At 39.3% G+C, this 16,505-nt stretch overlaps 1 protein-coding gene across 10 annotated transcripts in view; it reads left to right on the top strand.

Annotated features, from left to right (window-relative positions):
• The window catches only part of FREM1 (FRAS1 related extracellular matrix 1), a 190,254-nt gene that overhangs the window by 54,441 nt on the left and 119,308 nt on the right, over positions 1-16,505 (top strand). For all 10 annotated transcript variants that reach the window (XR_009503656.1, XR_009503657.1, XM_059924701.1 and 7 more), the window contains exons 10-12: positions 3,384-3,526; positions 14,790-14,986; positions 15,707-15,797. Coding sequence is in view for 8 of the 10 variants with exons in the window: in XM_059924701.1 (XP_059780684.1) it covers positions 3,384-3,526; positions 14,790-14,986; positions 15,707-15,797 (431 nt within the window). In the remaining 2 variants the exon portion in view is untranslated. The remainder of the gene's footprint in view (positions 1-3,383; positions 3,527-14,789; positions 14,987-15,706; positions 15,798-16,505) is intronic.

Below are 16,505 nucleotides of genomic sequence, written 5' to 3' on the forward strand. Positions count from 1 at the left end.
TTCTAGTTGTGGTATTTTCTTTTTCTCTTAGAGAAGTTCCTTCAACATTTCTTGTTAAGCTGAACTCTTTTAGCTTTTGCTTGTCTGTAAAGCTTTTGATCTCTCCATCAAATCTGAACATGAGCCTTGCTGGGTAGAATATTCTTAGTTGTAGGTTTTTCCTTTGCATCACTTTAAATATATTGTTCCACTCCCTCTGGCCTGCAGAATTTCTGTTGAAATTCAGCTGATAGCCTTATGGGTGTTCCGTTGTATGTTACTTGTTGCTTTTCCCTTGCCGCTTTTAATATTCTCTCTTTATCTTTAATTTTGCCATTTTATTTTTATTTTATTTTATATTTTAAAAAATATTTATTTTATTTACTTATTTTCCTTATCGTTATTATTTTTTTGGCTGTGTCAGGTCTTAGTTGCAGCACACAGGATCCTTGTTGAGGCACTCGGGATCTTTTCATTACGGCGCGTGGTTTCTTGCAGTGCTCGGGCTTCCCTTAAGTTGTGGCATGTGGGTTTTCTCTTTCTAGTTGTGGTGAGTGGGCTAGAGGGTACGTGGGCTCTGTAGTTGTGGTGTGTGGGCTTGGTTGCCCTGTGGCATGTGGGATCTTAGTTCCCTGACCAGGGATCGAACCTGCATCCCCTGCATTGGAAGGCTGATTCTTTACCACTGGACCACCAGGGAAGTCCCAATTTTGCCATTTTAATTACAGTATGTCTTGGTGTGTTCCTCTTTGTATTAATCCTGTATAGCACTCTCTGTACTCCCTAGACTTAGATATCTGTTTCCTTTACCAAGTTAGGGAAGTTTTCATCTATTATGTCTGCAAATATGTTGATAGGTTCTCTGTTTCTTTTCCTTCTGGGACCCTTATAGTGAATATTAGCGTGCTTGAGGTTGTCCCAGAGGTCTCTTAAGCTGTCCTTATTTCTTTTTATTCTTTTTTCTTTTGTCTGTTCAGCATCACTGATTTCCACTACTCTGTCTTCCAGCTTGCTGGTCATTTCCTCTGTATCATTTTGTCTACTGTTGATTCCTTCTAGTGTATTTTTCATTTCAGTTATTGTATTCTTCATCTCTGTTTGGTTGTTCTTCATATTTTCTAACTCTTTGTTAAAAAGCTTCTAACTTCTTGTTCTATGTATCAATTCTTTTCTTGGGTTCTTTGATCATCTTTATCATCACACTACCCTTATCTCTTTCTCAGGTAGATTGCCTATCTCCACTTCACTTAGTTCTTCTTCTGGGGTTTTATCTTGTTTGTTAGAAACACGTTTGTTCCTTTGTTGCCTTATTTTGCCTAGGTTGCTGTTTTTATTTTTATGTATCTGATAGGTTAGTTACATTTCCCAATCTTGGAGAAGTAGCCTTTTGAAGGAGACATCCTATGTGTCCCAGCAGCACATCCCCCTCTCATCACCTGAGCTGTATGCTCTAGGGGTTCCCCAAATGAGGACTGAGTGTGTCCTTCTGTTGTGGTGGTCTGACTATGTAGGCAGTCTTGTAGGCTTGATTTGCCCCCTGTCCAGTTGGTTGCCAGGCTCTGCCTGTGTGGAGGTTGCTGACTGCTGGTTGGTGGGACCGGGTCACAAGGTGGCGCTGACTACAGAACCGCAGGGGGCCCTGGGGCTAGTGCTGGCTCCTTGTAGGGTTGAGTCAAGGTCCAGGAGACTCCAGGGCTGTTACCCACCCACTGGTGTGTTGAACCAGGTCCTGGGGCTAGTGCTGGCCTACTGGTGGGCAGAGCCAGGTCCTGGAGTCTGCTTGCAGGACCCAGGGGTCCTAGAGCTGGTTTTGGATTACTGGTGGGTGGGACTACTTCCTGACAGTCGGGTGCAGGGTCCAGGGAGTCCTGAAGCTTGTGTTGGTCTGCTAGTAGTCTGGACCATGGTCCAGTTGGTCCTCGTGCAGGTTCTGTCCTATTAGCGGGCAGGTCGTGTCTGCAGGCTGCATATCTGTGGCTTTCTTTCAGCTAGTGTCTGCCCCCTGGTGGATGAAACTAGTCTGGAGGCTAGAGCAGACTCCCTGGAGAGTGGGGCTGGGGCCCAGGCTACTCTGGAGCTGGTGCCTGCCCAGTGGTGGGTGGAGCTGGATCCTGGGCTCTCTGGTGGACAGGGCCACATCCAGAAGCAGCTGTTCACGCAGGAGGTCTCATGACAGCCTGTCTGCTGGTGTGTAAAGCTGTGTCCCCACCCAGTTAGTTGCTTGGCCTGAGGCATCCCAGCACTGGAGCCTACAGGCCTGTGGGCTGTGTCGGGGCTGGGTCTTCACCCTAATAAGCTAAAGAGAAGATTCCACAATGGCGTTTGCCAGTGCCAGTATCCATGTGGTAGAACAAGTTCCCAAAATGGCTGTTGCCAGTGTCTGTGTCCCTCGGGTTAGCTGCAGTTGCCTCCTGTCTCTCCAGAAGATTCTCCTAGATCAGCAAGTGATTCTGACCCAGGCTTCTATCAAATTACGGCTTCTTCCCTGGGTCCTGGAACATGAGAGATTCTTTATGTACCCTTTAAGAGTGAAGTCTCTATTTCCCCCAGCCCTCTGGGACTCCCAGAAGTCACCCCACTGGCCTTCAAAGCCATATGCCCTGGAGGCTCATCTTCCCAAGTGCAGGACCCCTGGGCTGGGGCTTGTACCTCTTACCCCTTTGAGAGGCTCTGCAGTTGTAATTATTTTCTTGTTTGTGGATTGCCCACCCTGGGGTATGGGGCTTGACTATTTTGTGACTTTGCCCCTCCTACCCATCTTGTTGTTGTTGCTTCTTTATATCTTTAGTTGTAGAAGCTCTCCTCTGGTAGGTTCTGGCCTTTTTCACTGATGGTTGTTCTGCAGATAGTTGTGATTTGGTGTGCCTATGAGAGGAGGTGAGCTCAGGGTCTTTCTCCTCTGCCATCTTGGCTGATGTTAAGACTATCTCTTAAAAATATTTTTCTAATGCTAATTTTTCTATATATTAAGGCAGATGTAGTAACTTTAATTTTTCTGCTTTATTATTTATAAGCTTTGATAAAAGCATTTAATAATGATTCCGTGGACAAACTACTATACATAAAATAGATAAGCAATAAGGATTTACTGTATAACACAGTGAACTATATTCAGTATCTTCTAATAATCTTCAGTGGAAAAGAATCTGTATATATATATATATATCTATATATATCTATATATATATCGATATATGTATCTATATATATATCTGAATTCCTTTGCTGTACACCTGAAACTAACACAGTATTGTAAATCAACTATACTTCAATTTAAAAAAAGATTCCTTGGGTACATACAACATACTAGACTGAGAAAACTTCTGGAGATAAATCCAATATCATTATACCCCAACACCTGGCAGACTGTTACAAAGGTATGTGATATTTTGTGGACCCAATAGGCTATCCTGTCCCTGGCTTCCTTCAGATGGATCTGTTCAATGGCATCATTTACTATCGTCATTTTGGTGGAGAAATCTTTGAAGATTCATTTGAATTTGTCCTGTGGGACAGCCACGAACCTCCAAATCTCTCAGAGCCACAGGTAAGAGTCCATCTCTGAACACTTTCCCAAAGTCTTGTCCACAGATATCAGTTCTGGAAGATGTAATTAGAAACTACAGGAAAACAGATTTCAAAGCTCGAAGTTTGAGAAGCAATGGAGTAAGCAAAATTAAGTCAATTTCTTTGCAACATAACTGGTCTCTTACTTTTCCACAGAGTTATGTAAATTACCATGCATGCAGTGTTTCCAAGGTTATTTAACCATCAGACCGTTCTATAAAGAGCACCTCACAAACTTTGCTTGCTTCATAACAACAACAACAAAAAATCCCACTGACTTATTTTGTGTGTAGTGGTTAAAACATAGGCTCTGTAGTTAGACTGTCTTTGTTTTTGTCCTGTTCTTGACATTAACTGACCTGTGACTCAATTTCTTTATCTGTAAAACAACATCCTTATAAAGTGATTGTGAGGATAAGCGACGTAATACGTGTAAGTATTGAGAACTTTCTGGCACATAGTAAGTACTCAATAAATATATTAGCTATTATTTATCATTGCTTTTGAAGAACTAAGAGTTTTACTACCACTCAAGGATATTATTTAAATATATAGAATACAAAAATAGGCTTAAGGAGCCATCATCCTATACAAATTACAGATGAGGAAGGGTCTGGGCAACTATAAAGGGGTAGACTCCTTGCAAGAAGAGGATGATTGGTGGTAAGGATGGAAAAAGAGGCTTCTGAAAATAAGTGACACCCACTACATATAGTGTCCCTATTGGTTATTTAATGTCATCTCACAGTGTCACGGTCACTGACATTAGCCAATGCATAGATGATTGAGGTATTCATCTGGCTGCCAAGATAAAGGTAACAAATGGAAGAATGACGTTTAGAGCCCAGAAACTGAAGGAAGTATTAAGAGGGAGTGGAAAATGAATCAGAAAATTCTCAATTCACCCGCTTATTGACTGAAAAGAAATCAATTCCTTTATAAATAACAGCCTCTTCTTTTCATCAACGTGTATAATTATGCCATTTCTAGATTACATTTTTGCTTGAGACCTTAGATGATTTGATAATCCAAAATGGAAACTATTAATAGGATTTATTTCTAAATCTTTTGTTGTATCCATTCAAACTGAGCTATGTTTCTGACTAGAATACCGTATCGTTTTTAGCAAACTATAGGCCTTTTTAAAAACAGAAAATTCAGGACTCCTTTTTCCTTTTCTGCTACTGTATATTTTATAGATCATATTTTCATAACCACAAACATAGATGTCAGTTTCCTCTATAGTAAAGACCACAGTAATGAAAACTTTATTGAAATAAAATTATTTTTAAATCTTGGCAAATATGTCAGGCTGAATTCTATAGATCCAGTTATTCCCCATGATGGATGGGCTTCTAAAGAAGTCATAATCATATTTTTCTCTACTTTTATTCATCTTCTTAATCTATGTTGGTGGGGAGGGAGGGAAGAAAGAAGGGAAGGGTGGAGAGAGAGAAAGAAAGGGAAGGTGGGGAGAGGGAGGGAGGGGAAAAGGAGGGAGGGAGAGAGGGAGAGGGAGAGAGAGAAACAGAGAAACAGAGAGAAAAAGAAAGACTTTTGCTCTGTTTTCATGTACCGCCTATTTTTTGACTCCTAAATATTCTCCGGCTCAGACTTGTGTACCAACATCTCTACCTGACATCTCTACATTCATTTAATTTATTTTTTATTTGGAAGATTTATTTATTTTTTAACATCTTTATTGAAGTATAATTGCTTTACAATGGTGTGTTAGTTTCTGCTGTATAACAAAGTGAATCAGCTATATGTACACATATATCCCCATATCCCCACACTCTTGCGTCTCCCTCCCACCCTCCCTATCCCACCCCTCTAGGTGGTCACAAAGCACCGAGCTGATCTCCCTGTGCTATGCAGCTGCTTCCCACTAGCTAGCTATTTTACATTTGGTAGTGTATATATGTCCATGCCACTCTCGCACTTCGTGCTAGCTTACCCTTCCCCCTCCCTGTGTCCTCAAGTCCATTCTCTACGTCTGCGTCTTTATTCCAGTCCTGCCCCTAAGTTCTTCAGAACCATTTTTTTTTTTTTACCTTCCATATATATGTGTTAGCGTACAGTATTTGTTTTTCTCGTTCTGACTTACTTCGCTCTGTATGACAGTCTCTAGGTCCATTCACCTCACTACAAATAACTCAATTTCATTTCTTTTTATGGTTGAGTAATATTCAATTGTATATATGTACCACAACTTCTTTATCCATTCATCTGTTGATGGACACTTAGGTTGCTTCCATGTCCTGGCTATTGTAAATAGAGCTGCAATGAACATGGTGGTACAGGACTCTTTTTGAGTTATGGTTTTCTCAGGGTATATGCCCAGTAGTGGGATTGCTGTGTCATATGGTAGTTCTATTTTTAGATTTTGAGGAACCTCCATACTGTTCTCCATAGTGGCTATATCAATTTACATTCCCACCAACAGTGCAAGAGGGTTCCCTTTCCTCCACACCCTCTCCAGCATTTATTGTTTGTAGATTTTTTGAGGATGGCCATTCTGACTGGTGTGAGGTGATACCTCATTGTAGTTTTGATTTGCATTTCTCTAATGATTAGTGATGTTGAGCATCCTTTCATATATTTGTTGGCAATCTGTAAATCTTCTTTGGGGAAATGTCTGTTTAAGTCTTCTGCCCATTTATGGATTGGGTTGCTTGGTTTTTTTGAAATTGAGCTGCATGAGCTGCTTATATATTTTGGAGATTAATCCTTTGTCAGTTGTTTCATTTGCAAATATTTTCTCCCATTCTGAGGATTGTCTTTTTGTCTGGTTATGGTTTCCTTTGCTGTGCAAAAGCTTTTAAGTTTCATTAGGTCCCATTTGTTTATTTTTCTTTTTATTTGTTTTTATTTCCATTTCTCTAGGAAGTGGGTCAAAAAGGATGTTGCTGTGATTTATGTCACAGAGTGTTGTGTCTATGTTTTCCTCTAAGAGTTTTATACTGTCTGGCCTTACATTTAGGTCTTTAATCCATTTTGAGTTTATTTTTGTGTATGGTGTTAAGAAGTGTTCTAATTTCATTCTTTTACATGTAGCTGTCCAGTTTTCCCAGCTCTGCTTATTGAGGAGGCTGCCTTTTATTGGCATATAGTTGCTTGTAATAATCTCTCATGATCCTTTGCATTTCTGCAGTGTCAGTTGTTACTTCTCCTTTTTCATTTCTAATTCTATTGATTTGAGTCTTCTCCCTTTTTTTCTTGATGACTCTGGCTAATGGTTTATCAATTTTGTTTATCTTCTCAAAGAACCAGCTTTTAGTTTTATTGATCTTTGCTGTTGTTTCCTTCATTTCTTTTTCATTTATTTCTTCTCTGATCTTTATGATTTCTTTCCTTCTGCTAACTTTGGGGTTTTTTGTTCTTCTTTCTCTAATTGCTTTTGGTGTAAGGTTAGGTTGTTTATTTGAGATGCTTCTTGTTTCTTGAGGTAGGACTGTATTGCTTTAAACTTCCCTCTTAGAACTGCTTTTGCTGCATCCCATAGGTTTTGAGTCATCGTGTTTTCCTTGTCATTCGTTTATAGGTATTTTTTGATTTCCTCTTTGATTTCTTCAGTGATCTCTTGGTTATCTAGTAGCGTATTGTTTAGCCTCCATGTGTTTGTATTTTTTACAGATTTTTTCCTGTAATTGATATCTAGTCTCATAGAGTTGTGGTTGAAAAGATACTTGATACGATTTCAATTTTCTTAAATTTACCAAGGCTTGATTTGTGACCCAAGATATATCTATCCTGGAGAATGTTCCATGAGCACTTGAGAAGAAAGTGTAATCTGCTGTTTTTGGATGGAATGTCCTATAGAAATCAATTAAGTCCATTTTGTTTAATGTATCATCTAAAGCTTGTGTTTTCTTATTTATTTTCGTTTTGGATGATCTGTCCATTGGTGAAAGTGGGGTGTTAAAGTCCCCTACTATGTGTTACTGTCGATTTTCCCTTTTATGGCTGTTAGCATTTGCCTTATGTATTGATGTGCTCCTACGTTGGGTGCATAAATATTTACAATTGTTATATCTTCTTCTTGGATTGATCCCTTGGTCATTCTGTAGTGTCCTTCTTTGTCTCTTGTAATAGTCTTTGTTTTAAAGTCTATTTTGTCTGATATGAGAATTGCTACTCCAGCTTTCTTTTGATTTCCATTTGCATGGAATATCTTTTTCCATCCCCTCAATTTCAGTCTGTATGTGTCCCTAGGTCTGAACTGGGTCTGTTATAGACAGCATATATACAGGCCTTCTTTTTGTATCCATTCAGCCAGTCTGTACCTGTTGGTTGGAGTATTTAATCCATTTACATTTAAGGTAGTTATCGATATGTATGTTCCTATTACCATTTTCTTAATTGTTTTGGGTTTGTTATAGTAGATCTTTTCCTTCTCTTGTGTTTCCTGCATAGAGAAGTTCCTTTAGCATTTGTTGTAAAGCTGGTTTGGTGGTGCTGAATTCTCTTAGCTTTTGCTTGTCTGTAAAGGTTTTAATTTCTCCGTCAAATCTGAATGAGATCCTTGCTGGATAGAGTAATCTTGGTTGTAGGTTTTTCTCTTTTATCACTTTAAATATGTCCAGCCACTCCCTTCTGGCTTGCAGAGTTTCTGCTAAAAGATCAGCTGTTAACCTTATGGGGATTCCCTTGTATGTTATTTGTTGCTTTTCCCTTGCTGCTTTTAATATTTCTTCTTTGTATTTAATTTTTGATAGTTTTCTTAATATGTGTCTTGGTGTATTTCTCCTTGGATTTATCCTGTATGGGACTCTCTGTGCTTCCTGAACTTGATTGACTATTTCCTTCCCATATTAGGGAAGTTTTCAACTATAAACTCTTCAAATATTTTCTCAGACACTTTCTTTTTCTCTTCTTCTTTTGGGACCCCTATCATTTGAATGTTGGTGCATTTAATGTTGTCGCAGAGGTCTCTGAGACTGTCCTCGATGCTTTTCATTCTTTTTTCTTTATTCTGCTCTGCAGTCGTTATTTCCACTATTTTATCTTCCCAGTCACTTCTCCGTTCTTCTGCCTCAGTTATTCTGATATTGATTCCTTCTAGAGAATTTTTAATTTCATTTATTGTGTTGTTCATCATTGTTTGTTTGCTCATTAGTTCTTCTAGTTCCTTGTTAAACGTTTCTTGTATTTTCTCCATTCTATTTCCAAGATTTTGGATCATCTTTACTATCATTACTCTGAATTCTTTTTCAGGTAGACTGCCTATTTCCTCTTCATTTGTTTGGTCTGGTGGGTTTTTACCTTGCTCCTTCATCTGCTGCGTATTTCTCTGTCTTCTCATTTTGCTTAACTTACTGTGTTTGGGGTCTCCTTTTTGCAGGCTGCAGGTTCATAGTTCCTGTTGTTTTTGGTGTCTGCTCCCAGTGGGTAAGGTTGGTTCAGTGGGTTGTGTAGGCTTCCTGGTGGAGGTGACTAGTGCCTGTGTTCTGGTGGATGAGGCTGAATCTTGTCTTTCTGGTGGGCAGGACTGCGTCCGCTGGTGTGTTTTGGGGTGTCTGTGAATTTATTATGATTTTAGGCAGCCTCTCTGCTAATGGGTTGGGTTGTGTTCCTGTCTTGCTAGTTGTTGGGCGTAGGGTGTCCAGCACTGTAGCTTGCTGGTCATTGAGTGGAGCTGGGTCTTAGCATTGAGATGGAGGTCTCTGGGAGCACTTTCACCGTTTGATATTATGTGGGGCCAGGAGGTCTCTGGTGGACCAATGTCCTGAACTCGGCTCTCCCACCTCAGATGCTAAGGGTGACACCCGGCCAGAGCACCCAGATACTGTCAACCACATGGCCAGGTACTTGGGGAGTTTCTTTCCTTTTGGGAAGTCTGAGGTCTTCTGCCAGCATTCAGTAGGTGTTCTGTAGGAGTTGTTCCACATGTAGATGTTGTTTTGATGTATTTGTCAGGAGGAAGGTGATCTGCACGTCTTACTCCTCTGCCATCTTGAAGATGCCTCTTCTGGCTGGCGGGCAGCTGCAGCCAGCCGTCTCCAGGTGGCAGTGAAGTCGGGTGGCTGGTCTCACTGGCTCCAGCAGACCTCTGCATTCAGTTTAAACTCAACATGTTCACAAGACATTTAGCATATTTCCCTGAAAATTAGCATGAAACCACTGTAACTAGAATCTTTGAAGTCATCCCTACCCCCTTTCTCTCTAGTATCTGCATAACCAATTGGTCAGCTAATCTTAATAAATCTACTTGAGAAATTTCTCTCATCTGTCTCTACTTCCCCACCCCACCGTCATTGCTTTAGTCTCAGCCTTCATCTATTTTGGACTAGCTTATCCTCCAAATCTGTCACATGGTCTCTTAAGAATAGACGAGATTAGCCACATCCTTGTAATTGAGGACAATTAAAACTCATTGATGCAGTAGCAGTATGTTTAGTAGAGTACATCTAGTGTCCATTTTTTCCCAGCTCTCCCTCTTCTGATGTGTGGCAGCTTTAGCTTATTCAGACTCTGGACTGGCTCTCAGCTATAGTATCACCTGCTCCAGGAATCATCCTCTGATGCTCCTATTCCATACCTGTTTCCCCAGACTTGACCATCTGGTCCTTTTATATAATCTGATATCAAATTACTATAATGTGAGGCCATTATTTATTTTATTGGATCAACTGTGAGCTCATTTATGACAGGGATCCTGATTTATTCATCTCTCTGTCTTCAGATCTTGGTATCTGACTCAGAGTAGAACCTCAAGAAATGTGTGTCCGTTCCAAAATAAACTCTGGTTCTTTCAACTTTTATTGAAATGAGGGGGAAATAAGAAGACCCAGACATGTGGCAGGGACTGAGGAAGGAGTAAGATGCGGAGGTAAAAAGTGTAAAGCTTTAGTTTTCAGAGTTTCCAGGAATTAGTCACGTGCATAACAACAAAACAAATATTTTGTATGTGTGTGAGGTGGTAAGAATTACTGTGTTGTAAAACCCTGATATCATCACTGAAGCTCCAATTTTTAAGGGACTCAAATGATCAGCTGGTCTGTTTGATGACTGCATCTTCAGTTTGGATGAGTATCTGGTCATGTCTTACAAATATAAATGTATTTAAAATATTCAACAAAATCTGTAACTTTAAGCTGTTCAACTACAAGTCCAGATGAAATGGTTACTTGATGGGAGCTTTTGTGATCAGAAGGTTCCCCAGTCACTGAAGATTAAACTCAGGCCCAGGATTGTTTTGGCCATACTGTTAGAACACTTCCTTTCATAGGGGCAGAAATCAAAGATCTCAGGTGAGAATCTATTTAAAACAGGAAGGAAGTTACATAAGTGGAGCTGCTTCTTACTTCTTCTCACCTTTCCCATCTAGATACTCCTACTGAGAGATCTACCTACACATCAACAAGATGTTAGCAAGAACCCCCCTCTCTTTCTACCTTGGTTGCCATGACTGTCATCAAATAAAGCCTCACCTACTCAATTTGCATTTGAAAAGTATTTTCTTAGGTTATTACAGAATTGTTTGTATCACTACCCAAGTGCTTATCAACAGAAGACTGGTTTAAAAAACTATATCTATATGATGACATACTATCAAACAAACCAACCAAAAAAACCCAGTAAATCTATGGAGAATATTCTGTATCTTAACTGTGGTGGTGCCTTGACAGGTATATAAGATTGTCAAAACTCATCAAATTATATACTTAAACTGAATGTAGTTCATTGTATGTAAAGTAGTCCTGACCAGAAAAAGAAAAAAGAAGAAAAATATTTTCTTCTTTATTCCTCTCAGTAGCGGGCTTTATAGAATTTATACCTTAGATTTTAACCCGGGAGAGAGTAACGTTAACAGTAAAATGGAGAGCGAAACATAAGGATAGAAGAGAAATGGAGAAAGAGGACTAAGAAACAGGAAGAAAGGAAGCAGATGCCACAAAGGCCTGGGGGCAAAGTGGGAGGAAGGAGTGAAACATGACCAGAGGAGAGAACAGGCACCCAGAGTGGGCATTTATCAGAAGTCAGACCAGAAAGGGGAGTGGGCAAAACTAGCATTGGAAATAACTCCTGGGTGTGAGAAATAGCACTGGATAATCTCAAAGGAAGATGCAAAAGAAGGAATCAGGCAGAAAGCAAAGCTCAGTGCAGAGAAAGGATCAAGAACCCAAGTCTACAAGGAAGGCAGATAGTAGCCAGTGGAGTATCATATTGTGAGCTGGATTCTGAGGGTCAAGGTTAGTGGTTGTCATTTTGTATACTGATTTATTACTTTATGTTCCGATTCCCTGCAGATCTGTCTGTGGGTGCTTGTGGCCGTAAGTAGACTGGATGCATGTAGGGGAAGGCAACAAGCAAGAGCCCAGTGACTAGTATGGGCACTAGTTTTCCACTTTGTGGGAATGGGTATTTAATTAGGTCTTTTTTACAACCAAATTTCAGTAAAAATGAGAACACTTTATTTCTCTATGGAGTTTGTTAAAATAGGATCTTTCTCACCCGCAGAACACGGACACAGTAATTATTTGGACATGCATAAATATGTAAAGACACATCAACTTAAGCGATCATAAAGCATGTTGAAAAATGTGCCCACCATGAATTACTACTGGGGTATAGAAAAGCATGCTTGTACATTCTTTTTGCACAAAGAACACACTGGAGAATAAATTAGCATAGAAAATGGTCTCTTTGAAGACACAATAACCATTGTTTCCTTATTAAATCTAGTTTTTCAGTTAAGTGGAGCCTCACTGATCCACACCATGGCTGGGATGTCCCATAGGGAATTTCTGAATTTTAGAGATTAGCAAAAAACTGTAACTGGAAAAAAAATCATGACACAGATTCCAGGAACGGGAGAAATGCCTGTCATTGTGTTCCTTTATTTTGATAACTGAGTTTAGTTTCTAATTATTGAAATGCTTCATAATAGAGTAGTAAATATGCTGTATGCTTTTGTAAAAGTAATGAAGGATGGAGACGGAATTAATTTATTGAGCACCTACTACCAGGTACTCACTGTGCTATCAGCTATCTCATTTGATCCTGACAGCACTTCACTATAATAGTCATCCTTATTATTCCCAGTGTAAAGAGAGAAAAACTGAGCCCCAAAAGGGTTAAATGATTTGCCCCAGGCAGCAAAGTTTGTAGGTGGCTGAGCTGATGTTCCAGTCTTTTTCGTATCATAGCAAAAGCTTAACCATGTTTTAGTTTTTGCTTTGTGTGTTAACTTAAAAAAGAAATTCTCTTCATTTTCAAATTGGTTATTGTGAACACCATTATCTTAGAAAAAATTGGCATTGCTGATCTGTACTTCAGTGACAATATTAAAATAAATCAAAACCAGAGTCAGAATACTTTCATGCATCAGGCTGTGCAACGACTCATGATGCCAAGCAAATGTACCATTTTGAGAGAGAGTAATTGCTTTCTCCCAACCAATCATGGATTACTGTAAAAAAAAAAAAAAAGTGATGATAAAAAGCTGTTTGGCAAAGTCTCCTTGCCCTCTTGCAAGATCCAAACCTATGAATGTTTGAGAAAATTCTTAACATCACAAACAGGGCATGTTGACTCATTCAGTGAGGAAACACCTATAAAGTGCCTCCTACCTACAAAATACCATGCCAGATGTGGTGGAGCTATAGAAATGAACGAAATATTTATTGAGCACATAATATATGCCAGACATTTTATCTTCATAGTGATATTTGATCCTCATAAAATTCTGTGAGGTTGTTGATATTATGCTTAATTTACAAATAGGAAAATTGACACTCAAAAAAGTTGAGTGACCTGTTCAAGATCAGTAACAGCTACTAAGTGGTTTACCCAGGACTTTAACCATCTGTTCACTGCCAAATTCCATGTGGTTTGCACTATACTATGATCCTCCTCATGGAACTTTCAGTCTAGGAGAGATTTACATGTAAACTACTAACTAATAATACAGGACAATGAAATAACGATGTTTATCAAGGGATAACCAAAATTCAGGAAAAATTAATTCCAACTGAGAAATTGGAGAACGTTTCAAGAAGAACCTTCAAGGATAAGAAAGACTCAGGTTGCTGGAGAGAGCAGGAGAAAAGCATTCCAGACTGAAGGAACAAAAGGATTCAGAGCATAGAGGCATGTTTGAGGACTAGGACTGGGTCCACTGAGTGCAATCAGGATGCTAGATTAGTGTTGAAAGGTCATACAAGATAAAGTTGAAATAAAGAGTGTGTTTAAACTGTGAGGGGTCTTGAATACCATGCTAAGGAGTTTGAATAATTCTATCCCTCCTGGGGGGTTAAGATTTTTTTTTTTTAACTTTCTTTTTAAAAAACTTTTATTGAGGTGTGGTTGATTTACAATGTGTTAGTTTCAGGGGTACAGCACAGTGATTCAGTTATTCATGTATATATATATATATTCTTTTTCAGATTCTTTTCCCTTAGAGGTTATTGCAAAATATTGAGTGTAGTTCCCTGTGCGATACAGTAGGTCCTTGTTGGTTTTCTATTTTATATATAGTAGTGTGTATATGTTAATCCCAGCCTCCTAATTTATCCCTCCCCCGCCTTTCCCCTTTGGTAACCATAAATTTGTTTTCTGTGTCTGTGGGTCTATTTCTGTTTGGTCGATAACTTCATTTGTATCTTTTTTTAGATTTTTGAGGAAGTGAATAACCTGATTTGACTTGTATTTTTTAAAAGATAACACCAGAGGTATGAAAAGTCAAAATGAGTTATTGGAGTTAGGGCTGATGGAAAGCCGTTGTGATGATGTAAGGAAATTATGAAAACTGGAGCAAGGTCAGGAACAGTGGGAATGACAGCTGTGGGACTAGGGTGTGGTCACTGTTTAGAAAATTTTGTAAGTACACACTCTGGGACTTGGTGATGTGTCATATGTGGGTAGAGAAAGAGGAACCAAAAGAAATGTCAAGGTTTCTAGGATCTATGACTGAGTGGAAAGAGGAAGAGAAAGCCCAGGTTGCTGGTAAAGGGAGGTGTAGAAATAAAACCAGGAACATATTTTGTGTGTTATATGCCTATTCTATGGCACTCATGACTGCATTAACTATAATTGTGATAATCATATTCTTAAGGTAGAATGAAAAATACATGGAGAATGTTCCATTTTTCATGTTCCTAATAACTCCCCAATTTTTTCACTGGAAGTGTAAAATGGCAGTTTTTGAAAATCATAACTGTGACTGGATGATAGTGGGGTGGCTTTCTTTGGTGTCTTTTTGGTATTTCAAATTAATGGTAAAGATAATTTCTTTCCAGGTGGTGACAATCCATATCACTCCAGTAGATGACCAGCTTCCGAAAGAGGCTCCTGGAGTTTCTCGGCATTTGGTTGTCAAGGAAACAGAGGTGGCCTGTATCACTAAGAAACATCTACGTTTTGTAGATACAGAATCATATGACAGGGAGCTGCTCTACACAGTAACCACTCCTCCATTTTTCTCCTCTAGCCGCAGGTATCTCTACGAAGAGTCATCACCTGGGCTATTAGTTGAGGGTTGCGTTCTAGGATTGAGTTGAAAGTGTCGATATATACTACTGTGGTTCACTTGCTTTGCTGGTCACACACAAACTTATATTCAATTCAGCATTTATTCTAATCTCAAACTTGTCTCATACCTCCCTTCAAAAGCTATATTAATTGGTTAAGTGCCCTGCAGCTTGTAGTGTCTTCAGCTTAGGTAGGCTTAAAACAGTCTTTAATCCCTTTTTCTAAAGAGAATACTTTTCTTCTCTTTAGTAAAATGTGCTGAGTCTTCATCGCTTTATTTTTAGATATTGCAGCTCACAAAAGTGGTCATATTCTCTGATTCCAATCCAGAAAATATCATGAATATACCTTAGGTTTGTATTATCTACCAAATGATAGTGAGGAAACGTTTTTAGGATCAGTATCTAACTACATCTTATTGTAGTTAGGTTCCCTTTCATGATGTCAGAGCAGAAATTCTGTACATACTTCCTGCAGTCATGATGAGAACAGCATTCGTGATACTAGACTTAAGGCTAGAACCTCCCCCCGCCTTGATATAAAGAGAGAATATAAAGATGGAACATTTGATTTCTTCCTACAGTGAGCACTTTTAGCTTCAGAAAATTTGGTTGTGGGCTACTATTTGATTTAATTTTTCTTACTTGGAAAGTTAGCTGATGTGTTCTCTTGTATTTTTGTTTAGACACTTGGATGCTGGGAAATTATTCATGGTAGACAGTATACCAAGGCTAACCAAAAACCCTGCAGCTCCAGAGTTGAAGTCATTCACTCAGGTATGATGCTATGCTCAAATGTTGACAAACATGATGGAAGTGTCCTCTGAGAAGGTACGGTGCTCCCAACGTTGCACTTGAGAGTATTGGCCTTTGACATCTGTCACAAGCAACAAATACTTGATGTCTATATTCTTTCTGCTTGCACATTTCCATTAAGCAAGTGACATGTATTTGAAAATGCTTGATCAAGCTGGATATGATTGTAAAATCTTGTTATAATTCAACACAGTCTTTTGCATCAATTTAGATTCCTGGTTTAGGGCTCTGATTTAGGGACCTGGTGCATATGTTTTTACTCCATCAAATTCAGTTCATCCAATATCCTACCATGTTAGTTTCCTAGGGCTGCTATAGCCCAGTACCACAAACTAGGTGGCTTAAAAGAACAGAGATGTATTGTCTTACAGTTCTGAAACTAGAGGCTAGAAGGCTAGAAGTCTGAAACCAAGGTCTCAGCAGGGCCACCATCCTCCAAAACCCTGTTTGGTTGGGGGGCAGTGGGGTCTTACCTCTTTCCATCGTCTAGTGGTTTGCTGGCAATCTGACATTCCTTGACTGGTAGATCATCACTCCACTCTCTGCCTCTGTCACACCATGGCTGTGTTCTCCCTGAGTCTCTCTCTTTTTATAAGGAGCAAGTTATATTGGATTAAGGGCCCACCCTACTCCAGTATGGCCTTACCTTAACTAATTACATCTGCAACA

Source organism: Balaenoptera ricei, chromosome 6 (genome assembly GCF_028023285.1).
Source record: "Balaenoptera ricei isolate mBalRic1 chromosome 6, mBalRic1.hap2, whole genome shotgun sequence".
Taxonomy (NCBI): Eukaryota; Metazoa; Chordata; class Mammalia; order Artiodactyla; family Balaenopteridae; genus Balaenoptera; species Balaenoptera ricei.